This window comes from Microtus oregoni, unplaced genomic scaffold (assembly GCF_018167655.1).
Source record: "Microtus oregoni isolate MIOR12 unplaced genomic scaffold, Mior012 000012F_ref0000307, whole genome shotgun sequence".
NCBI lineage: Eukaryota > Metazoa > Chordata > Mammalia > Rodentia > Cricetidae > Microtus > Microtus oregoni.
In genome coordinates, this window is record NW_024543071.1 from 2043263 (window position 1) to 2069108 (window position 25846).

Below are 25846 nucleotides of genomic sequence, written 5' to 3' on the forward strand. Positions count from 1 at the left end.
AGTCCAAGCCCTGCACAAGCTGAAAAGGCTGCTGCCATTTGTCCAGCTCACTGCCCACGGCACAGCCCACCCTTTGAGATGAGTAACTGATGCCATGCCCTGATTCACATCCTTAGGAGGCAGAAGGGAAGGAACCTGGGTTTTTCTGCTAAGTGTTTCCTGCAGGCAAGATGCTCAGTTAGACCTCCTTAGAAATACTTTCACAGACACACCCAGGGGTGTGTCTCCATGGTGTTTCTTAATCTAGTCAAGCTGACAATGAAGAGGAACCACCAGCTACTTGAAATATATGTCTATACCTGTGTGTCTTTGTGATTTTACAAATGTATATATGTGTATTCATATGTGTATGTGTGTATGTATGTATGTATGTCTACGGTGTATATGTGTGTTTGTGTGTGTGTATCTCTGTGTGTGTGTATTTCTGTGTGTGTATTAAAGACAGTAAAAGTGGAAAAGGATTTCTGGAATGCTGCTTTTCTAGCCAGTCTACCAGACAAACACAGAAATCGGATTAGAAAGATTTGTACGAGCCCAGAGCCACAGAGCCCAGCTGGGGACCAAGCCCGGTACTTGTCCAGCTGTTGCTCATGCACAGCCTCTCGCTTCCTTGAGGAGAAGGCACTGACCTAACCAGCACAGTTGGCTGTCTCTCCTGCAGCTCCATCCCCTTCTGCCTCCCTGCTGCTGCCAGCCCCCATCTCCAGTACTAGGAGTGTTTGCTCCTCTAAGCCTGGAACTCCAAACCACAGCTGACCCCTGAGAGCAGTAAGGCAAGTATGCTGGGCCACCAGGCGATCAGGGCCGCCACTGCCTGTCAAGGCTATGAGAGCACACAGGGCTGCTCAGGAGAACTGGTCACTCAGTCACCCAGTATCAGCCTCAGAGGTGACCTCAGAGTGGCTTCAATCTATGACCTGACATCAGTCTGGAGTTGTCAAGCTTGGTCAGATGCTGGACTCATCAAATGAATGGCTTCTAGAATAGTCAAGGACCATCCCATTGTGCCAGGAAGTGATGATGTTTTTACAGGGCTGAGGATTATCTAGGGAAGGTGAACTGGGATAGGCAGTTAGAAACACACTCAAGACAGCGGCGCAAATGAAACACACGCGCATGCGCACGACATCGGAGGAATGTATTTCTTCAGAATCTGAGCAGGCAGCTTCTCTACCGAGGGGAGATCTGGCCTCATACCAAACCCTCCAGAAGCAATAGGGTCCTTTCTCCTCATGGTCCTAGGAGTTCTCATAAGATCTCTAGCAAGATGAGCTTTCCCCAAACCCGGAACCTGGACCGTTTCCATCTTTGCCACCAGAGGGAGCGCCAGGAACAGATTTGGGCCTTGCTTCCTCTAGGTTAACCACGCTACTACCTGCTGCCAGCCAACCAATTGAAAATGCCCAGCATTTTCCGGTCACTGCTGGCTTGTGGGACGTTTATGGTGGAATGATGCTGGGAATTCGGAATTACTGGATAGCTGCTCTCCTCTGTTTTTCTTTTATATTAATAGTCTGGTGTTCTTCCCAAGGCCACATCATTTTATCTCCCTCAGAAGCTGGGAAAGGTGCTTCCAATCAGAACCTAAAGCCAGACTCCTGTCACTTACGATCATGAAAGGATCCAGCCCCTCCACCCCCAACCTCTATCTTCCCCAAGCTATAGGTTTAGGGAGGTAGACAGGCTGTGGAATAAAGCGGGAGCCACTTCCAACTGCTGGGTTCCGCAGCCCTGTTTGACTGCAGACTCCACCTGAGCGAGGACTGCATGCTGTTTGGTTTTGACTTGATATAACCTAGAGTCAGCTGGGTTGAGAGACTTAATGAGGAACCCAGATCAGTTTGGGCTGGGGACGTGTCTGTGGGAGTTGCCTTGATTGCTAATTGCTGCAGGAAGACCCAGCCACTGTGGGCAGCACCATTTCATAGGCATGGGGTCCTGAGCAGTACAAGGAAAGAGAAAGCTAGCTGAGAGCAGGCAAGCAGCAGCAAGGATATGCATACCTGTTTCTCTCTGTTCTTGACCGTGGGTGGGATGTGACCTGCCTCAAGTTCCTGCCTCGACTTCCCCACAGTGATGGACTGTAACCTGGAACTGTGAGCCGAATCAACCTCATTTCTCCCCTATGTGTCTTTCTGTCACAGCAACAGAAAAGATACTAGAATGGATGAGATGGGTATCCAAATAACCTGCTTCCGGGATGGAGGAGGACCACAGCCCTGTGAAAAATTATGACAAATCCCACCCCAGATGACTCACTAGGGGAGCTGGGACGCAACAGTTTCTCATGCTTATTACCATAAAGAAAGCTTAGGATTGTTTTACGCCTCTAAGAAAACGTTTTGTGTAAATGTGTTTAATGGTTTGTGTGTGTGCACACATATGTAAAGGCCAGAGGTCACTGTTAAGTACCTTCCTCAATTGCATCCCCTCTCAAACTCTCTCTGATACAGGGTCTCACTGTATAGCCCTGACTGGTTCTGAACTCTCTTTGTAGCCCAGACTGAACTTACAGAGATCCCCTTGCCTGTGCCTCCCTGAGATTAAGGACATGTCAACAAGCCCGGCCTTGTCTTATAGTTGGAGATAGGGTCTCATGTTAAACCTGGAGCTCACCCGTTTGGTGAGGCGCTGGCCAGCAAACCACAAGGATCCTTTTGTCTTCATGTTCTTGCATTGGAATCACAAGAGTGAGCTGCTGTGATTTGGGGATCGTGCAATGCTATGTCTGATTTTTATTTTATTTGGTGTTTGGTTGATTGATTTGAGGTGTGTGTGTGTGTGCGTGTGTTGTGGATTCAAGGAATCTAATTCAAGTCCTCATTCTTGGATGGTAAGCCCTTTTCTATCTCCCCAGATAAAAATGCTCCCCTTTTTTGTTGAATAGCTGTAAAACCCAGATGTTCCTGTGAGTCCATTGCTCATTGGTTTCCATGCAGAACTCAAGGCTTCATCTACTGAGGTAGGCAGAGGAAATTGGGCTTGACTTCAGGTTTGGAAATTCAACAAAGATCACCTGCTATGGGTCCCTGAACTTGAAGGCAACCAATAGGCTACAAGGGGTGGGGGGGTGAACTTGTTACCATGGCCAGATTATCTTTCCTGCAGGAGACAGGCAATAGTAAAACAAGGCTTGGCAATGAATCCTGGGGGCAGTCCTGGGTTGCAGCCAGAGACCAAGTTCACAGCTCCACAGAGCATGTTCCTCTGTCTTCCCTCCTCACACAGGGCTTCCCTGTCTCAGGAAGTGCAGCGCGGCAGTTTGGATTAGGTATCATCTCTGTTACACAGATGCGAAGGAGTCTTGCCTGCATCTCAGAGTCCCTGCTGAAGTGGGTACCAGATTCCAAATCCCCAGTACTGACAGTCCCAAGACCAAACAAGCGACTTCATGAGCCGAGGTTACCACCAGACAACTTCATGAGCCGAGGTTACCACTACGCAGATGATGCAGGCCTAGGTACTCCTGACTGAACTTGGGCTCTGGGGATCTCTGGGTAAGCATCTACAGAAAAGGAGCCACCTCTGGTAGGGAAAACATTTAGCAATGTCTGGGGCACTCTTGAGTAGAAGAGGTTGTATTTGCTATTCACTATACAGTCCTCCTTTCCTGACTCCTCACCCTCTCCTCCACTCTCATTAGCTCAAAGACAGCTGTTACGAATCTTGTCCTTAGGAACAGGGAGTGGTTGAAGCATGCATTAGTTACTTCACTGTGGCTGGGACAAAATACCCGATGGAGGCCCTTAAAAGGAGGAGGGGTTTCTTTGGGTTCACAGTTCCATAGTGAAGAGCATCATGGAGAAGTCCTGGAGCATGACCGGATGCTCACATTGCATCCACCCAGGGTTGGGAAGCGGAGAGACCGATGTTCAGTTCTTCTAACTCCCATTCAGTCCAAAACCGAAGCCCACAGAATGATTCCACAGGCATGCAGGGTGAGTCTTCCAAACAGTCCAATCTTGAAACACAGACACAACCAGAGTTTTGTCTCCAAGGTGATTCTAGATCCTTTTGAGTTGACAATCAAATTAATGATCACAAAACATAACTACACAACATGAGATTCCTGCTGGGTCATTCAGAAACAAGTGCTGTATTTCAAGGCTAGCCTAGAGCAGCAATTTTGTCACCACAGGAGAGTTAAAGGACAGAGAATAGACGGATGATGCTACCGGCTGTGTCTGGACACTGTTATACTTGAAGTCAGTGTATGATCCATAGAGCGGCCTTCTTGTCTCTCGAGCCATTCTTAGGTGCTCAAAGGCCCTAGGCAGTGTATAATCCCTCGACGGTCAACACCAGCTATCCTGTTATAAAACCCTCTGCTCTTCCCATCGCTCATCGCCCACACGGGCCGTCCAGCCAACTAACTTTCGGACCATGGCCAACCTCGAGCATACCTTCATTGCCATCAAGCCAGATGGCATGCAGCGCGGCCTGGTGGGCGAGATCATCAAGCGCTTCGAGCACAAGGGGTTCCACCTGGTGGCGATGAAGTTCCTTCGGGCTTCTGAGGAACACCTGAAGCAGCACTACATTGACCTGAAAGACCGTCCTTTCTTCCCAGGGCTGGTGAAGTACATGAACTCCGGGCCCGTGGTGGCCATGGTCTGGGAGGGGCTCAATGTGGTGAAGACAGGCCGAATGATGCTGGGAGAGACCAATCCAGCTGACTCTAAGCCAGGCACCATTCGAGGGGATTTTTGCATTCAAGTTGGCAGGAACATCATTCATGGCAGTGATTCAGTCCAAAGTGCAGAGAAGGAGATCAGTCTATGGTTTAAGCCTGAAGAACTGGTTGACTAAAAGTCTTGTGGTCATGACTGGGTATATGAGTAGAGATGATAGTTCTCAGCATTACTGATGGATCCCTGGGCACAACTCTTCATTCCACAGAATGGATCATCTTTTCTAAAACAATAAAGACTTTGGAACTGGAAAAAAATAAAATAAAATAAAACCTCTCATCCAATTCTTCTTTTATAAGGTTTGTTTATTTATTACGTATATAGTGGTCTGTCTGCATGCACGCTTCCACATCAGAAGAGGGCACCAGATCTCATTACAGATGGTTTTGAGCCGCCCTTTGGTTGCTGGGAATTGAACTTAGTACCTCTGGAAGAGCAGTCAGTGTTCTTAACCTCTGAGCCATCTTTGCAACACCCGCCCCGCAACCCCTTCATCCATTACTTCAGGGTTTGCCCTTTATTTCCACCCCTCTGGAAGCTTGTCCCAGACTCTGTTTTTTCTCCTGTCCAGACAAGTTGGTCCCTGCACAAGGAACAAATGCTGTATTTGTTACTTTTTTCCTCGTTACAACAAAGTATCTGACAGAAGACAGCTAGCTCGAAGAAAGAAAGGTTCCCCTGCCCCCCCCCCCCCCCCCCACACACACACAGCTTGACAGAACAGTTCATCCTGGTAGAGAAGGCAGGATGGCAGGAGTGTGAAACAGCTGGTCACATTGTATCAGCAGTCACCAGACACAAAGATTAAGAAATGCTGGTGTTCAACTCCCTTTCTCATTTTAATTTAGTCCAGGATCTCATTCCATGGGATGGTGCTGCCCACATTTAGAGTAAGTCCCATCTCAGTTAAACCTCAGAGACACAACCTGAGCTATTAAATTGGTGCCAATTCCTATCCTATCAAATTGACAGTGAAGAACCACAGAGACCATCAGAAAGCAGCCAGGTCTCTCGCTGATGCCCAGGTCCGTCTCTCTGTGTTTGTGTAAGGATATGTATGTGTTTTCACAGTGTCTTTGAAGGGATTTTTCTGGGCACTCATTCCTCCAAACATCCACATCCTAACATTTTCTCAGCCACCTACCCACTCACTCTTCAACAAAATACAGCAAAAAATGGCTGTATGGAGGAGGTGTGACCTATTATCCCAGAGCCTTGGCAGTTAGAAAAGTCTCATGTTTGGGGGAAAACATCTTTGATGAGGCTGTGTCTGAAGTCTCTGCATTTACCTGTGACCTTTATTGTCTCTGTTTCCCAAGGCCTCACATGTGTAAGCACCATCCAAAAGTGCAAAATCAAGTGTATTTCAGGAAAAGACGTTTTCCTATCCTCAGGTTCCTAGAAAATTGCTCCCCGAAAGCTCTGAGCACTGGCCGTGAGCTGTTTGTTTTTTGAATAGCTCCATGAGCGAGTCTGCTTTGTGTCTGTCATTCCACTGCAGCCAAAGGTGGCGTTTCTTTTGTTTATAGTATTAGTGTTATATTGTTGGTGATCTCATTGTTCTTGTTTGTGACATGTTTACCTCAGTAGGACGGTTATTGTAGATGGTGAGTCGGGGGCCAATCTACCCACCAAACCTGCAGAACTAAAGAAAAAGACTCCAATCTGTCCGGCAGGGTGCATATTACTGCTCTCTTGGATTGTTAAATTCTAATTATAGGCTGTTGGTCCCTGTTAGAGGCATTTACAAGCCTAAATGCTGTTCTGCAGAGTCTTTTTGCCAATAGGTGTGTTTTCGCTGTTGTTGTTTTATAAAACACAATGTTTGCACATTTGGAGGAGCAGAGCAGGTGAGTGTTCTCTAACCTGCTGGATGGGAAATAGGTGAAACATGACTCAGAACCAAGAGATGGCAGAGAAAAAAGTCTACCTCGATTTAGTATTTATTTAGGAGAAATTTCTGGAACCCTTTTCTAGGTCTTAGATCAATTGATTCCTTCTAAGGGACACTCACTCTGACTCTGCCTGGGAGTGGTGGCATCCCAAAGAATTCCCTGTGGGTGTCCCAGTTAGTCACTGTATGGAGCTCTAGACATCACTGTCTGTGAACAGCAGGAAAGTCTGCAGAGGGGTCAGGTTGGAGCCACCAATGCCTCTCTCAATGCTTAGTACACGGTAGGCACTTAGTGTATTGTGTCATGTGTGTGGCATTTGACACGGGTTAATTATGACAGAGAAGAAAAACAGAAGGCCTCGTTCGTAAGAACTGTCAGGTGCAGACATCAGGAAATTGTGTAGGGTGTGCCAAGTAGAATTCAGAAAACATAGTGGACCTCATCAGGAAGGATGAGCAAGATAAATGAACTATATGGTAGGACAGACCAGAGCTTAGTGTACAGGGAGAGAGAGAGACAGTGTGTGAGGTGTGAAGGTCTACATCGGGCTGACAGCACTGTTCCTGTCCCCTAAATCAGCCACCAAATACATCCTACACCAAAGGCAGGAGGAAGCCTCTGCATGTCCAGTCCTGATGCAGGTGCTGTTACCAAAGCAGGGGAACAGAATCCTAAAGCAAAGTGGGTGCCATTGTCATAGGAACCATCTGTCTACCAACTCCCTTCACCCTCCCTCAGCTATAGGCCTTGCAGTAACCACATCAAAGATAGTGTGGAGAGAGATACAGAAGAGACTGGAGATGGTGGAGGATTGGGCTGGCTACCTGTCCTGTTGCTGTGATAAACATCCAGACAAACATAGTTTACGTAAGTCATGCAGTGTGAGAGTCCAGTCTGCCATGTAGGAAGACATGGTGGCAGGAGCTGGAGACAGCTGGTCACACTGCATCCACAGTCAGGAAGCAGTAGGTGGTGGGTACTGATGTTCACCTTGCTTTCTCTTTATTATTCATTCTGTAACCCCAGTCCAAGGAAAGACACCCATGTTTAAGGTAAACCTGCCCATCTCAATTAACCTAATATAGATAATCCCTTACAGGCACAGCCAGAGATTTGCTTCCTCCACAACTCTAAATCCATCAAGATGATAAGACTACTCATCACAAAGCTAGAGACCACAATGTAGATGTGAGCAGGAAGGAGAACAAGAGAGGAAGGGGGGAGGGAGAGAGGAAAGGAGGGAGGGGGAAAGAGGGATGGAGAGCAGGAAAGGGAAGGAGGGAGGGAGAGAGTGGCATATTATATAACCCAAAACTTAAAGACCATCTCTTTCCTATTGTATCTTATTGTGTTTCAAATTTATTCAGTGCACTGTGCAATCTAAGCATCTAGCGATCTAAACTTGATCTTAACCTTTCTATTTTATTGCATCCAGAACAGCTCGCCTGGTGATGTATTCAGAGATTAATTTCATGTACAACACATGAAACGATGCATTGTGAATTCTCTGAAAGAACTGCTGGTTAGGGTGGAGTTAAGGTTAAACCAGTTTCTAAATCTAGCTTCCAATAGAAACAAGTCATTCAACAATTATCCACTGTGTCATGGGCTAACGATACACTGATGGGAAACCATGACCTTTGCTCTCACGAAGCTCACAGTGGCAGAAAGACAGTGGGGGGAAGAAACACCAAGAAAATGTAAAGTTTGAACAATGGCAAATCCTGTGAAGGAGGCCCAAGGATCTCTGAGCGTGTGACTCAGGAATGTGAGCCATTCAAAGAGGGTAGGAGAAAAACAAAGCGAGAAGTCATAGGTGTTGCAGGCAGAAGGTTTGAACTGTGCAAAGACCACGCCATATGAGGATGTCAACCACCATGAGCACTGGTTCCTATGCTGGCTCTCACGCTGAATGCAGGAATACAGACCTGACCCATGACAGGCACAGGAAAACAGAGCCAGAAGGGTCGCTGGAGAAACCTGGGGTCCTAACTCAGTGTCTTTGTTTCACTCTGGCTTCCACCATACCTAAAGCGTCATGATCTCTGGATAAAAAGCTGACCACATAGAACTAGGACTATATCTCAGTGGTAGTTGGTGGCCAAGGAGACATGAGGCCCTAGCCTCCCACCCCCACCCCTGCAAAAATTGGGCAAAAACTTTCCCTGGCTCCTGAAACTAATTCAAAAGCTTTGGCGCTCTAACTCAATCCCAGTTTTAAAGTCTTCACTACTAACACCTCACTGAATTCCAGCCATGGGGGAAACAGTCAAGATACCTACCTCTTCCCTGGCCTATGCCAAACTCTGCAGGAATTACTTCTCATCTTCATAGCAACCACATGAAGGAACCTTAGTACTCAGAGAAGCTGATGAATACCATGCCTAAGTCGTCCCGCTAAGTGGGACGGTTCAAGTCTACAGCTATAAAGTCCTATATAAACCAAGATACACAGCTGCAGATGAAGGTTTGGAGGACAGGGTTGATGTCCATGATGCTCAGACAGGCCTGTCTTGGTGCTGAGGTTGTGTGGTTGGTGTTTAAACTGTCTCTGGGAAGGACATGAACAAGTGTCCACACACCCCACATAGGGAACCCAAGACTGACTAAAGAAAGGATTCCACCAAAGTCCATAGTGAACCTGTGAGTTTTATTGGGGTTTGCACTGGCTGGTTTTGTGTGTCAACTTGACACAGGCTAGAGTCATCAAAGGAGGGAGCCTCAGTTGAGGAAAGGCCTCCATGAAATCCAGCTGTAAGGCATTTTCTCAATTAGTGATCAATGGAGGAGGGCCCAGACCATGGTGGGTGGTGCCATCCCTGGGTTGCTGGTCCTGGGTTCTGCAAGCCAGAGGAAGCAAGCCAGTACGCAGCACTCCTCCATGGCCTCTGCATCAGCTCCTGCCTCCAAGATCCTGCCCTGTTTGAGTTCCTGTCCTGACTTCCCTCAGTGATGGACAGCAATGCTGAAGTGTAATAAACCCTTTCCTCCCCAGCTTGTTCTTTGGTCATGGTGTTTCATCACAGCAATAGAAACCCTACCCGAGACAAAGTTACTCCCAGGACTGTGGGTGAGGGGTTGCTTTGTAGTCGCAGAAACGGCTCAAAGAGAGCTGTTGTCATGTAAGCCCACTCCAGCATCTGCAGCAGCTGTGGGAGCTGGAAACCTGAAGGTAGCTTGACAGGTTAAAGTCTGTCCTGGCAGGCAGACTAGTCTCTGCCTTTCCTGGGCAGTTTAGCTGGTCAGAGCCTCTTGTAGGGAATTTCTTTTGTCTAAAACATCTCTCAGCAATCCTTGCTGCTTATATAAGCTTGGCAGGGAGGGGTAAGTGCAGCTGGTCAGTTTCAGGGACTTTCTGAGGCTTCTGAGTCGTTAGTTCCCTGAGTCTTAAGGAGCCTCCCTTTAGAACATCTCGAGTCTTTATGAGTTTCCCTTCCAGGTGTATGGATCTAGTCAGGAAACTGCTACACAATAGGCGGGACTAAGGTTTTGGGGATGGGGCTATCATTTAGGAACAGATTGGCTGTGATTTTGCTATTTTGTAATCTTGCTTTGTCTTTTTGCTTGCAGTTGAAGCTCTCCAGAAAATCCTTTGTGAAACAAGTGCCGGGCAAGGCCCTAGGATCAATTCTTTCATTTCCACCTCTCAGAGAAGTTCATCTCTACAGTGGATGATTTGGGGGTCAGCTTTGAGAATGTGAAACTTGAGACATGTAACTCAATTAGCAGGCACTATGTCCTCCCCAGCTGGGTCACTGCATCAAATCCCAAGACCAAGTGTTCTTAGAACAGCCCTGCCAATCATTTCCCCCTCAAGACCTGAGAGGACCTCCCCCCCACCCCCAGCCTGACCAGCTCTGTAGCTGAACAAGGGACCAAACCTCTGTTCTCCCTGTAAAAATGAAAAGAAAAAAAAAAGGAGGACATGATGACAGCTGAGCAGAGGTGCAGGGAAAGGTAGCCCTGCTCTGGTGAGCGAGGCTGGGCTAGACCCAGCAGGCAGGCAAGGCAGGTGTCCTCACTGTTTTGTTTGTAGACACCCTCAATAGGGTTTTTCTCTTGGTTTTGGTTTAGAGTAACCGCCCGCCTCAAAGGGGTTTTCAGAGCGTAAATGCTGGTGTGCATGTAGCCTGGGGCATTAGAGAGCGCTGTGATGGAGCTTACAGCACAGTTGCCTCCCATTTCATAAGTCAGGCCCGAGAAGTGCAGACAGACCAGCGGGTAGGGTGGCACAGTCCCTTTAACAATCTAGACAGATGTAAAACATTTCTTCTTCCTTTCTGACTTGTGGCGTGCGTGCATGCATGTGTATTTGTACAGGTGCACGAATGTTGTTTCTCTCAGACTGGCGTTTTTTCTCTCCATGGAAGCCCCACACAAACAGAAAAGGGAGGTCTCTAATCAGGGAGACCCAGGCTCCTGGCAAGGGTTTGAGTACCAGATGTGAGTGCTGCATCCTGACACCAGGAGGCGCCGAGTCCCTTGCGGGTGCTGCGGACAAACAGCTCTGCCTTTGTCCAAGGAAAAGCATTGGATCAGTTAGGGACAACTAATGCCCTTCCTAGATTATAAGTTTGTCTGGAGTGTGGCTAGTGCCTGAAGAGAGGGCTGTGGGGGGCAAAGCCTGACTCCTGCCTCCTCAAATGCCTGCTGAGGAACCCAGGGATAACTGCAGGGAGTCAACTGCTAGGGAACCCCAAATCCAAGCCCGCTTGCTGATGGCATCTTAGTACAGTGACCTAGGCCTCGGTTCAGGGTAGGAGATGATCCGGCTTTGTGCTGGAAGGGTCCAGGAAGGGTCTGGAGGTATCCCTCCTCATCTCTGTGGTCTTCCGGATATTCAATGAACTTCTGGAGCAGACTCTGCGGAGGAGAAAGTGGGGATTCCTAACATGTGGTACTCTGGTTAGTCAGAGTGATCTACTTGCATCTCAGAGACCAGGGGAGTCTCAGCACGAGCGCCTCAAGATACCCCTGAGTTCTTGGGGTTCCGCAGCTGGTGATTCCAAGGGCATGTTTCACCATAAACTGCAGTTTCGAGGGAGTAGAGCGAGCAGGAAGTGAACAATGAAATGTTTTGAAATGTTACGCAACTTGGTGTCTCAGAGCTTTGGCCTCTGAGAAAGGGTTGGTTCGAGGCCATGCTCCACCGTGTACTAGCCTGTTGCTTGTTTTCTAACATGACACTTGAAAAACCCTATTCTGGGAAGATGGTAAAGAGGTTGAGAGAAGACCCAAGTTTAGTTCCCAGAGCTTGCATCAGAAGACTCACGGTTGCCTATAACTCCAGCTGTAGGGATCCCATGCCCTCTTCTTGGCTTCCTGGGCACATGTACTCACTGACACACGTGTGCATACATGCACACACACACACACATCCACACATGGTTTAAAAACATATCTTTAAAAAACAACAACAACAAAAACACCTCAGGGGCTGGAGAGTTGGCTCAGTGGTTAAGAGCATTTGTTCTTGCTAAGGACCCAGGTTCAATTCACAGCACCCACATGGCAGCTCACCACTTCCTCAGGCACTGGGCATGTGTGTGGTACACAGACACACATGCAGACAAAACACTCATACACACAAAGTAAAATAAATATAAATAACAAATGCTAAAAATGCTACTTCTGTGTGGACATCATTAGATGAAGTGTGATTGTCATTGGTAACCCTTGGCTACATGCATGGTTAACCCTTCAGTAAGTGGCAGTTGTTGGGCAGGGCACTCCCACAGCCAGACAGCCCTCCACACACCTACCCTCCAGGAAGAATCCCGAGAGATGGTCAACGAAAGAAGAAAGGCACCGGGGTGACGTGTTCCCCTTGAGGACGTTGTATCAATTAATCTTCATCACGACCATAGGAAACCATAGAAGAAATCAGAAAGGTGAAGTTACTTACACCAAACCAACTGGCTCTCAGGTTCTCGGCACCCTCTTCTCCCTCTGACCCAGGCTCAAAACTTAGAACAAACTACCCAGGAGGGCTGAACTTGTCCTGAGGCTAGACAAACAAAACCCTTCCAGCTGGTACCTCCAGGAAGCTGGTAGTGATCCTACTATGTGGTAAGTAATGACCAGGGCAGGGAGCAGAATCTCTATGGCAGCTCCTGGGTAGACATCTGAGCTCCGGCCAGGTTTGTACCTATCCCTCAGGCACCTTCGGATGGGGTCACCAGGGACCCTTGCTGTATCCGCTCCTGGGTGTTAGATAACCTCTGACTTGCTCTCTTCTCTAGAAAGTCCACTAGCCAATGAAAAATGCCAGGGAGTTGTTGTTCATTGAAGAATAAGCAAAGAATGAACTCCTGCTCCAAAGAAGTCCCTTGATTCTCCAAGCCTGTGGTCACAGTCTGCCTGCAGCGGCACAACTCCGGCCCACTACAAGGTAGCCTTGAGGACCACGTGGGCATCTGCTGTTAGCAGCCCAAGTCCTGAGTCACCTTTGGGAAGGAAAGGATTGAAGCTCTGAGCGAGAGTTGGAGACCTTCTCCAGGCATTTGAAATGGCTTAGCTGGCAGAGATGTGGTCTGGAAAGAGAAGAAAAGACTGAGTTCACCCAGTGGTCAGGAAAGAGGCCCTGAGGCTGGGCGGGGGGTGGGGCAGTTTTGGCGCTGGATGCCAGGGGGCAGTGCTGTGCAGCAAATGTGGCCACCCAGGCCTTCACGACCATCAAACCACTCTCTCAAAGAAGCTGCAGGGGTCTTCCCAGGGTGCTCCTGGCCCCAGTAGCCCCCTTGCCCCTGGTACACAGGTTGTGAAAGTGCGACAGGGGTCCTCCCTTTGCTCGCAGGGCTCAGAGAGCGCATCCTGGCTGCCTTTGGTGGATAATAGCAGCAGCCACTATAAGGATTTCCACCACTAACTTGACAGGGTACTTCCTCAGTTTTTTGTAGGCCTAGCAAGAACTGGTAGGGTGACTTCAAGGATGGCGGTTGAGAGGAACTTTCTCTTTTTGAGTCTCCTTGAAAATGCAGAGGGCACCTTTCAGAGTAAAAGCGAGGTGGGCTGCCTGATGTCCGTGACTTTTACCAATGTACGAGCTCCAAGCTCCGTGGGAGGAATCTTCTCCTGGAAGAGTCAGGCTCACCATCAGTTCCCAAAAGCACAGATGGAACTAGGGCATGGCCCTTACCCTGCAATGAGTGTTTGGGAAAATGTCTTTCTTTTACCCCAAGAGTCTGAGTGCAGAATAAAATCTTCAGAAGCAGTGGGCAGAGCATGACCGGTGACGCGTGCAGGGTTTCCCTCCCAAGGGGCTGTGACCTCTACTCCCAGACCCGCCATCCTGACTCTCCTTCCAGGAAAGAGAACAGAAAGCCTGGGAAATATAAACCGGACATGATTATTTTGAAACTTGTTATTCTGGGATGTTTGTCTTTGTTTTCTACCTCCACCTCCACTTTGCAATAAATAAAATCAAAGGGTAGCTGCCTGTCCGTGCGTGAATGCTGGCGACTGTTCTTTGAAGAATCCACATTTTAAAATTGCTTTCTGTGAGCACAGAGGAAGAACCTACAAACCACCGTGATGTAATTTGAAACCATCAATAGCCCCTCTTAAGGTTGTCTTTATTGTGGGGAGCCAAGGTAATGATTTTGTCGCTGTCTAATTTCATCCCGATGTACAGAGTAGCTTTTACAGCCTTTCAAAGGTAAGTGAAAGGCGTCAATCCGGGGTCCTTTCTGTGGCCGATTAACAGTTTAAACTGGTTTCCTAACCCTCTCACAACTATTGGGCTGATAAACAGAGTTTCTACGGGGACATTCGTAACTCTGTAAATAGATCATTTTTTTTTAAATCGGCCAATTCTGACCTCCACTGACAAAAATAAAAAGTGGGGCCGGAAGGGCTGCGTATGTGTGTTTCTCACCTCCAAGAACAGGTTGGTACAATGACCACTCAAGAGCTGTTTGTTTCCTGGTTCTTGTTGTCACGCTATTGTTGCCATAATCTTAGGAGAAAGCGTACAAGTAGCTGACGACACCGAGCTGAACACCAACGTGCTTGTGGGCAGTGGTGGACAGAGCCTTGTGTAGGCAATGCCCCCTCTTTCGTCCTTGGCAGAGCCTGCTGTGGTTGCTGCCTCCTTTGACATAAACGGACCGGGCAGAAGCATTGACTTTTATCATAGAAGCATCGAGCTTTACTGCAAGAGTTCTGCAGAAGCCATATTTCATTTAGCTACTCTTTGACAGCTGAGGAAAAGATCAGGCAAACCAAACACTAACCCAGAAAACCCGTCCTCCTCGGTGTCGCTGAGAAACTGAGAAAACATCAATATTAAAAAATAAAATAAAGTAAAAGGAAGTAAGAAAGAGCCAAATCTCAAAATAATCAATTTGTGTTTTAAAAAAGGCGTGCACGGGGAGAGGGGGTGTAGGCCTAGACCATTTTCTCTTTGGTGCTGCCGAGTTCCTCAGAGACAGAAGAGCTTATAACTCAGAGCTTATAACCAGGGCTCACCAAGGGCTGAGTCTGGGTGAAACTCGGCCTCTTTCTCCGAAGGGAGGGGCAAAGCGAAGAAGAAATTGCAAGTAGCAGTCACTGTGTTAAGAGGCCCAGACTGGTACCCAACCTCGCAAGGTGCTGGGGAGGCAACCCCCGCCCCCACCCTCACAAGGTGCTGAGGAGGCAACCCCCGCCCCCAAGGCCTGAGAGCCCCAGGGACCCTCCTCTGGCGCCAAGGACAGAAACGCCTGTGTGGTGTCTTTTTGCTCCACTCAGGGGTTCTGGGAGTTTCGGGTCCCTGTACTGGGAGAGAAAGGCTTGAAGGCACATCTAGACTTGAGCCCCGAGGCTGGGCCAGTTGCGGAGGTAAGGTCCCTGAGCCAGCAGAACCCAGGTTGTAGACAGGGATCTCGTCGGCGCATGGGCCACCAGCTCTTCTCCTACCTCCAGGAGGACGTCGCCCAAGCTCCAACAAAGATCCTGGGGGCCCTCACCGGTGTGCGTCTGGCTCTGCAGCTGACGGTTACAGAGCTCAGAGCGGTACCTGGTCCCGCAGCCTGGCCCTGGGATCTCCCTCCCTCTACTGCAAACGCTACAGGCTGGAGGAACGTGCCAACCCTGCCCAGCCTGGAGATCCCCAGACTGCGACCTCCGCTGCTCGGTCCCCTCGGGTGCAAATCCCTGGCTGAGTCCCCGCGGCTCCTACCTCCCCAGATCGGGAGGCTCCTACCTCGCCAGATCGGGAGCAGAGGAGGTGTCCGAGTTTCTAGCCCACCCAAGGAGCCCAGTTCCTCTATAGGCCCCGCGGTTCGGGGTCTCTCTAGGCGTAATCCATTTGCTTTCTTCCTCTCCCTGTTTCTCGAGCGGCTTGATTCTTAGTTGGATCATTCTCTTTTCCCCTCTACAACCTCCCTCTCACACTCTTTTCTTATTTTGGGACCCCCACTCTACGCTCTTATTAGTTTAAGTCTGAGAAGGCCTCCAAACAGTCTTTATAAAGGCAATAAACCAAATGCCAGCACCCCTCAGACCGTGTGTGCCTGCGTCTCCAGTGGCTTCTAAAAGGCAAATTGTCCCGGGAAGATTTGGACCCGCTTCCTGGGAGAGGCCAGAAAGCTTTCACACACTAGCAAGTCAGGAGACACTGGGCTGGTCACACCTGGGGACAGTCCTGTAGAGATGCCCCCCAGCCCATTTCACAGATGCAAGACCTGAATCTGGGACGTAACCCCACAACCATCAGAAACTCCCCTTTGTGTAGGGGATCTCAGCCTTTAGAACACAATCCCCACCTCTTGTTTCCCTCTGCTTATTTGGTTTCTTGATGTGTTTTTTGTCTGGTTTAAACATCAGGAAGACGAAAGGGGCAAAGATAACCCCGTGCCTTTCAGTACCGTGAAATAGCAGCCTGGAATTACAGTCACTGAATCATCGAAAATGAAACTGTGGACATTTGTAACCCTAGCTATGTAATTGGACACATTTTTATATATATAAAAGATACTGCACAGGCGAAAGAGATTTGGCAATTGCTTCCGCGGTTTTTAATATTTTTTTTCAAATTGTAGCGAGGACTTTCCCTGAATACAACAGACTGAATGTTTCAGCTCTGAAAGTTCAGTATAGCCTTAGTCACCGCAGGCTACAGTTATCATAAATTGCCTTTACAGTGTGTATTAAAGTGATTGAAATTTTGTTCCTTTATTTTTTTTAAAGAAAAATAGTCTCTGAAGTTGTGTACTTTCCAAATAGACTTTGCTGCAACTTGGACGTGGCTCCCCTGAACTTTTCCTTGGAGAAATTTCGCATTAAACGTAATGTTTCTGAGTGTTTTAAAAGTAAAATGAGGAGAAGTTGGAACCACAGACATCAAACCCCTCCACCACACACACCGGGTTCTTGGAACCGCGATTCTCCCTGTGTGCCCAGATCTTACTCCAGGGTAGTCAGATGGGGGTGGGGGTTGCATTCCTGAAGAACTCTAAGACACACACAACACAGGCTCAAGCTTCCCTTTCTTACTGGGTGGCTGGCGTTGGGGAGCTGAAGCCCAGGAAATAAAAATTCCTAGCCAGGATCATGGAGGCGGAACACAAAATCCAAAACTGCCTATTATCTGAGTCTGAGGAAAGTGCGCGCCCGGACCAGAATTGTCCGAAGCCCTTTCATATTTACGGGTACGGGTCTCTTCCATGGACCAGCCCTGGGCACCTGAGGGCTTACTGGGGACAACGGCCTCGACATTCGGAATTCGGTGTAAGGAATTACTTCCTTTGAGTTCCTCCTAGATTTTTAGTAACAATTTGAATTAGTGCTGTAATCCAATTTATTTTGCTTTCTTCCCGTTGTTTAGCTTTTCCAATTAAGGTTTCTCTCCCTAAGTAATTATTACTCTTTCTGCCTTAACTTTATCTACCACCTTGTTCTTCATTTAGCTTCCCCCACACACACATATTCTGTCAACCACTGAAGATTTCTATGACAGTAATGTCCATCACTGGTCAATCTCCAAATCACCTGTTCACCTACTGGAGCAGCTTTTAGCCAAAAAAGGGGGAGGGGGGATAATGACATGCAACATACGGGTATTAAAGCAAAAAAAAAGTAATTTTGTCTGATAATTGGGGATTTGTTTGTTTTTCAAGTGAAAGTTTTCACATTAGAATTTTCAAATTAATTATTGTAATCAAAATGTAAGCTGTCTCCATCAAAGGTCCAGGCCAGACTGCAGCCCCATTGGGGGCTCATGAAGCTTCTAAACCCTCCAAGGGTTGTATGGCTAGCCTCAGGGTCAGTCTCCTTGTGTCCTTCTTTGCAGACAAACTGACCTTAAAGGAGATGGCACAATGAGCTTTATAGTGAGGGGAGCTCCATAGAGCACACATTAGTGTTCCCATGTCCCATTGCAGCCCCCAAGGAGACAGCCTCTGAAATGCAAGGGGGGGATGGCGATCACTAGAGAAACAAATGCTCGCCCAGAGACTGCTAAACCCAAGTAGAAGTGTTGCTGATGTTTAAAACCGCTTCCTCTTGGCTTTGTGCTATGAAGAATTGTTTCCCAAGAGGGAAAACAAAACAAAACAAAACTTGCAGAATGTCTCATTAACTACAAAGCTGACTTGGACCTGAACTTCCGGATGCTCTGGCCCTTTCAATTGGTGGTTAAAGAAGATGTCAACCCTGTTTTTGGTCTGTGTGGTGGCTTACACTGGATCGGCTCCAAGGGCTGCAGAGGACTGAATGGTGACTTTGGCCCCGAATTTTTATTTCATTTTTTTTTTAAACAAAGGGGTACTGTGATTTCTCCACAGTTTTGGACTTAAAATCAGTTCTCACTTTTGATCTGATCTCAATTTTGTTCTAAGCTATATACTAAAGAAAAGAGGTAAAAATAGAAAGGTGCCGGCTTGTTGATTCGAAGGACTTGCTGGTTTCATTCTCCAGGACTCTATAAAAAACAACAACAACAACAACAACATGTCTTTCTGTTGTACAATTGCAGGACTTTGCTGATTAAAAAAGAAGAAGAAGAAGCAGCTGCTAGTCTGATGGTATAAAATGGGTTGGTTGTGGCAGAGGGAGTTCTGACTAAAAGCAAAGCCAGAGGCTGTGGTTGTGTCTTTGTGGAAAGCTGGTGAAGCCAGCGGTTCAAAAGCAGCTCTCTGGGCGGGCCTCCTGTACCCAGTGCCCTTCTGGTGCTGGGACATCCCAGCTCAAAGCGCCTCCCAAAGCAAGACACCTATAACAGAACTGAAGATGCTAGGAGGTGCAAGGCCCCAGATCAAGAGCTTTGCACGGAAAAAGAAGTGTTCAAGCCCTTGTTTGTTTTTCCCTCAGCATTTCCCTATCAGCGGGAGACCATTACCCAGGACGACGTTCTATTCCTTTGTCATTATCTCCCACAGAACTAAAACAATGCTTTGTTTGGCCTCCCAGGCAGGGGGATTTGTTCTGCCTCTGCTTAAGCAGAGTTACTGGCTGAGTTTCTGACTCCTGTCACTTGGGCGTCCAACAGGGATACCTGGTGACAATTTTTTTTTTAAATCTGCTATCTGTGTTTTGTTATTTTATTCTCTGAGAAATAGCCCAGAAACTCAATTCCCAATCAAGAGGAATCTCACCACGGCTGAGGAGAGGGTCTCATCAAACAGCAGGAGCCCTTTCATTTAAATCAACCAGATAGGATTTATTTATAGTCCTCTTTTTTTATTTTGTTTGGTGTTATTGAATAGCAAACCTAAAAGTTTTTGTAATGCCGTGTTGCTGAATATCAGACCCTAAAAAGGTTAGAAACCTTAAAGTCTCAGAACATTCTGTTAGATCATAATCTTTCTGTCTTTTCAAATACATATGTGAACTAGATAGATAGACAATACATACATAAATACATAGATGGATACATAACAGACAGACGTGTTTTTGAAAATACACATGTGAATTGGATAGGTACATAGATGTACAAATGATAAATTAGATTGATAGGTGACAGATTATGGGAGAGGCCAAAACACATTGTAGAGTAGATAGATTAGATTACTCTTAAAAATAATAGATTATCTATATACGGGTTATATTTGGATCAACAGGTAGCTAGATGATATTAAATGATAAATTAAGTAGATGATAAATAGATAATAGAATAACTAATCAGATTAATAGACACATCATATGTTAGATTGACAGATGATAGAGTAGATAACTAGATTAATAGATGATAGATTAGATAGATGATAGGTAGACAATAAAGTAGATAGAGTAGATTGACAGGTGGTAGAATAGATAAATAATAAATTCGATTAATAGATATCTATATGATAGATTAGATGAATGGATATCTAGATAGGTAGATTGCTGGAGGGAAACGCTTCTGTAGATAGAGGGAAAGATTAATCTAATTTAATTTAATTAGATTAGATTAATAGATACAAGATAGGTAAGTAGATGATAGACTAGATAGCTGGATTAGAGTAAGAGAATGTAGATAGAGGATGGATAGATAGATAGATAGATAGATAGATAGATAGATAGATTGACAGACAGAAAATACTAACATTTTGTCAGGTGTTGATAAACACAAGGTTTTCTAAAAAATACAGCAGGGGCTCAGGAGGCCCACCCTCAGCATTTCTCTTCAGCACTAAGAGCTGTTCCCTAGGAAAAAAAAAAAAACGCTCCCTTGTTTAAACTGTGCTAGCAACTGAGAGCTGTTTTCGCCCTACAGTTAAAACGTCAGTAGGACACTTGTGTTTTGCCCTTGAACCTGAGGCAAACTGGCCACTTCTTTCCAGTTGCTGCCATCACTTTATTACTCCTGTTCAGCTATGAGTAACTCGAGAAGTCCAAACGTAACAGCTGCATATAATACAAGTGTAATTGGCTAGCTGAGGCGATTAAGCCCTATGCTAATTGGGCCAAGGTCTCCTCTGATTGGCCCTGGCTCAGTGCTACCTCTGGAAGCCTAGCAGAGAGAAGTTCCTAGCTGAAGTCCCACTGGGAAGCCGGAGTTAGGAGTGGGGATGAGACAGCAAAGGGCTGAGGATCCGGGGCTCTGTGAGTGGGCAGACTTGTGCTTGGAATCTGACTCAGTGTGAAACTGAGCAACTGACCAGCACCTCTAAGCTTTGATTTCATTATTCTAAGAATATAAAAGAAAAGTAGTGATGATCCATCTTTTTATCTCAGAAAGTCTGAATGTTACGGTCCATTGACACCATTCTCCACTCAGTGCTGTGATTTAGGGTTTGACTTATGCACACATGATCAGAACACTCAAGGAAGACTGCGGCTCTGCAGTGACCCCCAGTCCTTGCCCTCTCTCTGCAAAGCCCACCCTGTGCATGTGGGTTACACACTCACCATTCTGCAAAGGGGAGTTCATTTCATTGATTCATGCTGGCTTGATAACACATTGCAGGTCACAGTGCCTCCAGCCAGCAAGATGTTCTGCAGAAAGTCCAGATATCTGCTCAAGTCTTTCGGAAGAAGAAACATCCTGAAGTGTTCAAGTGCTCCGAGCAAGTCACAGAGATCAAAGAGCCCACCTTACTTTATTTTTCTCTAAAGATCAAGCCAGCCAAACTCCCTGCATAGATGGGGGATGGGTTCAAGAAGTCCCACCCACCCTTACCTGAGGATCTATTGGCCATTGGTGGATGCTGGAAGAGGGATAGCTAGTTACTTTCAGGGATTTGAACCCTGAGAAGCTCCTCACCAGAGCCTATGTGGGCGGCACTTAATGGCACTCAGTGGGTGGTAGGGGAACAAAACAAAACCAGAATGGGAAGTTGGAAGGGAAAAGTTGGGGTAGGAATAGGAGAAGGGTTGAAGTAGAGAGAATGGGGGATGCATTTGACCAAAACACATCGTATGCACCATATCTGAAACTCCAAACAATGAAAAAGTAATAAATACAACTTTAAAAGAAAGCAGGTGGTTTTTTTTTTCTTTTTCTGTTAAAAATGGGGCTAGGGAAACCCCACTGTATGAGGTAATTAATTGGTGACTCTCACTAGCCTATCACTGGGCTGGAACTAAAAAGAGTGCCCTCTGGTTTATTGTTGTTTTGGTTGTTTGTTTTTTGTTTTGTTATGGTTAATTGATCCTCTTACCCCAAAGCTCCCCTTTCTATACCTGCACATTCCACAGCGGTAGGCGGTATTTAAAGAACCATGCTCCAATGCATGGGAGAGAGTGATGCAATCTCATTCCACGTAGCTAGATCTTTATTATCCTTGAAGATGAGCCCAAGATCGCGCCAACCCTCACGGTAGCTTAAATCTACTCCAATCACTGTTGAAGGAGCTAGGGGCTGTGTCTCTCAGCGGCTATTGGCTGAAGGAGCGGAAGGACCTCCCACAACAAATCACCTCCCTTGTTCTGCCTTTTCAGACATCGGAGGCCTGGCTTTTTCAGGTGTGCCCATCGTGTTTCCGTAGGGGTTTTGATCCATGGGTCATCAAGGCATCATGTGTTCTAGACACCTTTTAGATCCATTCCTCTGCCCTTCATTCCTGGTGTCTGGGACTGCAGAAGCCTCCCCATCCCACGGCTGATAGCCCCATCTATGTCTTGGACTCATGCCCAAGCCCCATGACCTCACCACACTCATCATGCCTTTCAGATGAGACACGGACTCTCAAAAACTGCCGCTGCTTTAGCTAGCGTGGTGGCTCGCATAGTGACAGAAAGCAGGCATGCCAGGATGGAAAGGGTAAGAGCCCTGGCGTAGTGGGCGCTGACCTCATGTGGCTGAAGCTCATCATCGAAGTCAGTCCCCGCCCACGGGACTGCAGTGACAACAAATGAGGTGGCATGCAAAGTTTCGTCAACTCAAACTCAAGCGAACTGTACCTAAAACAAATTATAAGAGTAATTGTTAGTAGGTCAGGGAGGTGGCTCGGTCAGGAAAATGCTTACATGATGACCTGAGGGGACCCTCACCACCCACAGAAAGAAGCTGGGCACTGTGGCAGTCTTACTGTGTTAGTGCTGGTGGGCAGTGGAGACGGAGGATCTGAGTTTCGATGGCCAGCTAGTCTTACCCAATCAGTGAGTTCCAGGTTCAGCAAGAGACACTGTCTTAAAAAAGAAGGTGAAGAGCCATAAAGGAAAACACCCAGCATCAATCTCTGACCTCTGCATGCACACCACACACACACACCACACACAAACACACTTATTTGTGCATGTATATGCATCCACATGAACATACACACAAGTAGCAGGTCTTCTTAAGTCACAAGATGCAAGAAAATAGCAGAACAATGATTTCATTTAGAAAACCCTCTCTGGGAGCAGAGAGGTGACTCAGTTGTTGAGAGCACATGGCGCTCTTCAAGAGGACTGGAGTTCGATTCCCAGAACCTCCATCAGGCATCTCACAACTGCCTGTAACTGCAGCTCTAGAGAGATCTGACTCCTCTGGTCTCTGCAGGTCCTACACTTGCCCTCACATGTACATGCCTACACACAAATACAGGCATGTGTGCATGTACTTTGAAATAACTTTTAGAAAAATTCTAAAGAAGAAAAGAAAGAACGCTCCAGCCATGATCAGTGGTAGGTTCTGCAGCATGGTGGTTTGGATACAAGGTAGGGGGTGCAAAAGAGCAGGTGCAGAGGGGGTCTGGCAAGTTCTACACATGATGCTCTGTGGTGATTGTACATTTTTTCAGGTCTCACTTGATGAACATTGGTTTATTATTCATTAAATATCATGAAATACACATATATGGCTTTAGTTTGGAGTTTTACTTAAATCGTTTTCCAAATAAAATTGAGGTCAATAGCCGGGCGGTGGTGGCGCACGCCTTTAATCCCAGCACTCGGGAGGCAGAGGCAGGCGGATCTCTATGAGTTCGAGGCCAGCCTGGTCTACAAGAGCTAGTTCCAGGACAGGAACCAAAAGCTACGGAGAAACCCTGTCTCGAAAAATCAAAAAAAAAAAAAATTGAGGTCAATAGAAGAAAAAGAAATGCTTAGAATCAAATGAGCTCTTAGGAACTAATCTCATGGTTTCTTCTTGTACTGTCCTCCCCATCCCTGTGGTGATGTGAATGAGAATGGCCCCCAACAACTTATATTTGAATACTTGGTCACCAATTGCTGGAACTGTTGGGGAAGGATCGGGAGGCGTGGCCTTGTTAGAAGAGGTGTGTCACTGAGAATGGGCTTTAAGGTTTCAAAAGACCCACAACATTCCTGGTGTCTCTCCCTCCACCTCATGGTTGTATCTTGAGATCTCAGCTCTCAGCCACTGTTCCAGCACCACGCCTATCTGCCTGTTGCCACGTTTCCCACCATCATGGTCAAGGACTCTAATCCTCTGAAGCAATAACCCTCAAATAAACCCTTCACCCTATAAGTTGCCTTGGTCATGGTATCTTGTCACAGAAACAGAACAATAATTATCTCTATTTTCTGTGTCTCTGGGCATCCTTGATTCCCTCTCCTTTTGTCCTTCTCTCTTCAAGAGCAGATTCTGCCAGCAATGCCTTTCAAGTGTGTCTCAAGTCTGCCCATTTCTCCCTGTGCTATGGTTGATACACTCCTGTCTTTCCTTATCAACTCCTTTTCTCAGCACTGTATAAACCAGGTGTGGTGCACACCTGTAAGCCAGCACCCAGGTGTGGTGCACATCTGTAATTCAACACTTGGGAAGTCAAGGGTGAATGATCAGAAATCTAAGATCACCTTTGGCTATAAAGAGTGTTCAAGGCCAGTCTAGTCTACTCGAGACTCTGTCACTTAAAAAGAAAAGGCAAAAAAAGAAAAATAGAAAAAAAACTAAAATAAAATACAGGAATAAAGAAAGTCTCTTGCTTTCTTCATGAGTGCAGAGGAAGGTCAGGCAAAAACAGAACCAGAAGCAGCCATTTAAGGTCAAGAAGAGAGCTCCCAACCTGCGGGCACCTTGATCCTTGTCTTCTAAGTCTGTGGTATTTCACAGCCCTGCAGACTGGGGCTTGTGCCATCACCACCCAGTTGGCTGGCCTTGAACGGGTCAGTGAGCTTCTGCCTGCCTTTGCCTGAAGCTAATAGAAGTCCATGCTCATAGAATATAGCCAAAGACTGAGTTAACATGCTCAAGGCCCTTATGCTACTGTACTAATATTAGCTATTCATATCAGCATAAATGGAGCAGGCCCAGGCACACTTAGTGAATGTCAGAGCAATGCAAAAATCAAAACTCCTAAGTAGGAAGTCTAAGAAGAAAGCAGTGCCTGGAAGGAAGGTGGCACAAAGCAATGCTGACCTAAGAAGCAAAGAGGGAGAAGGAGAAACTATTCTGGAGAGGAAGGCACACAGGAGAATCAGGATATGTGGTGTGCTCAGTAAACAAAGTCTTCTGGCTTGCGTGGGGAGTTTGGAGAGGAGAGATTCTCATTTTTACCCCTCTACACAGAGAGAGACAGACAGACAGACATAGACAGAGAGAGAGAGAGAGAGAGAGAGAGAGAGAGAGAGAGAGAGAACACTAGAATTAGGGGCTGGCACTGTGGATTATGTCCATTGTTAAATAAACGCTGATTGGCCAGTAACTGGGCAGGAAGAGATTGAGCTCAAAAACCAGACTAGGAAAATTCTGGAAAGAGGAAGGGTAGAGACAGGAGTCACCAGCCAACTGCAGAGATGCAAGATGAGAATGCTGTACTAAGAAAAGGTACCAAGCCACGTGGCTAAACATAGATAAGAATTGTGAGTTAATTTAAGTGTAAGAGTTATCTAGTAACAAGACTGAGCTATTGGCTGAACATTTATAACTTATATTAAGCCTCCAAGTCAATTATTTGGGAATCGTCTGTTGGGTATTGAGAACTGGTAGATGAAAGAGAAATTTCCAGCTACAGGCTGGGATGGTTAAGAGCACAGGCCTCTCTTCCAAAAGATCCTGGTTTGATTCCTATCACCCTCATGGAGGCTCACAACCATCTTTAACTCCATTTCCAGAGAATCTGACTCCCTCTTCTGGCCTCCATGGGCACCAGGCACACACACGAGTGCCCCTGCACTTCCATGGACACATTCTTGAATTCTTTCATTGTTCCCTATCCAGGCAGAGCAAATACCAGTCCACAGTGCCTGCCTCAAGATCCCTGGATGCAGGCAAAGAAAACTAGATCCTGAAGTACAAGACATAGGCTGTCACCAAGTCATTTTGGACCCAGGTAGTGAGGAGATTGATGTGAAAGGTCTAGACGACAGTAGGTGTTGACATTGTCACAGACCAGCTGTCATTTGCTGGGTTAGTTACTTCCCTTGTTTCTGTGATAAAAGCAACTAAAGAGAGAGTTTATTTGGGCTTAC

At 46.8% G+C, this 25846-nt stretch overlaps 1 protein-coding gene across 2 annotated transcripts; it reads left to right on the forward strand.

Moving 5' to 3' along the window:
• Positions 1-4383: 4383 nt before the first annotated feature.
• LOC121454514 (nucleoside diphosphate kinase B-like) lies at positions 4384-4809 on the forward strand. 2 transcript variants are annotated; one of them, XM_041661897.1, is made up of 2 exons: positions 4384-4611; positions 4725-4745. In XM_041661897.1, the coding sequence occupies exons 1-2, from the start codon at positions 4384-4386 to the stop codon at positions 4743-4745; spliced, it is 249 nt and encodes an 82-aa protein (XP_041517831.1). The 2 variants fall into 2 exon arrangements, with proteins under 2 accessions (XP_041517831.1, XP_041517830.1); XM_041661896.1 differs by having other exon boundaries at positions 4384-4809.
• Positions 4810-25846: the final 21037 nt, after the last annotated feature.

What these genes read in the sequence shown, in the direction of transcription:
- LOC121454514 (XM_041661896.1), top strand. Translation starts at nt 4,384, where the DNA reads ATGGCCAACCTCGAGCATACCTTCATTGCCATCAAGCCAGATGGCATG.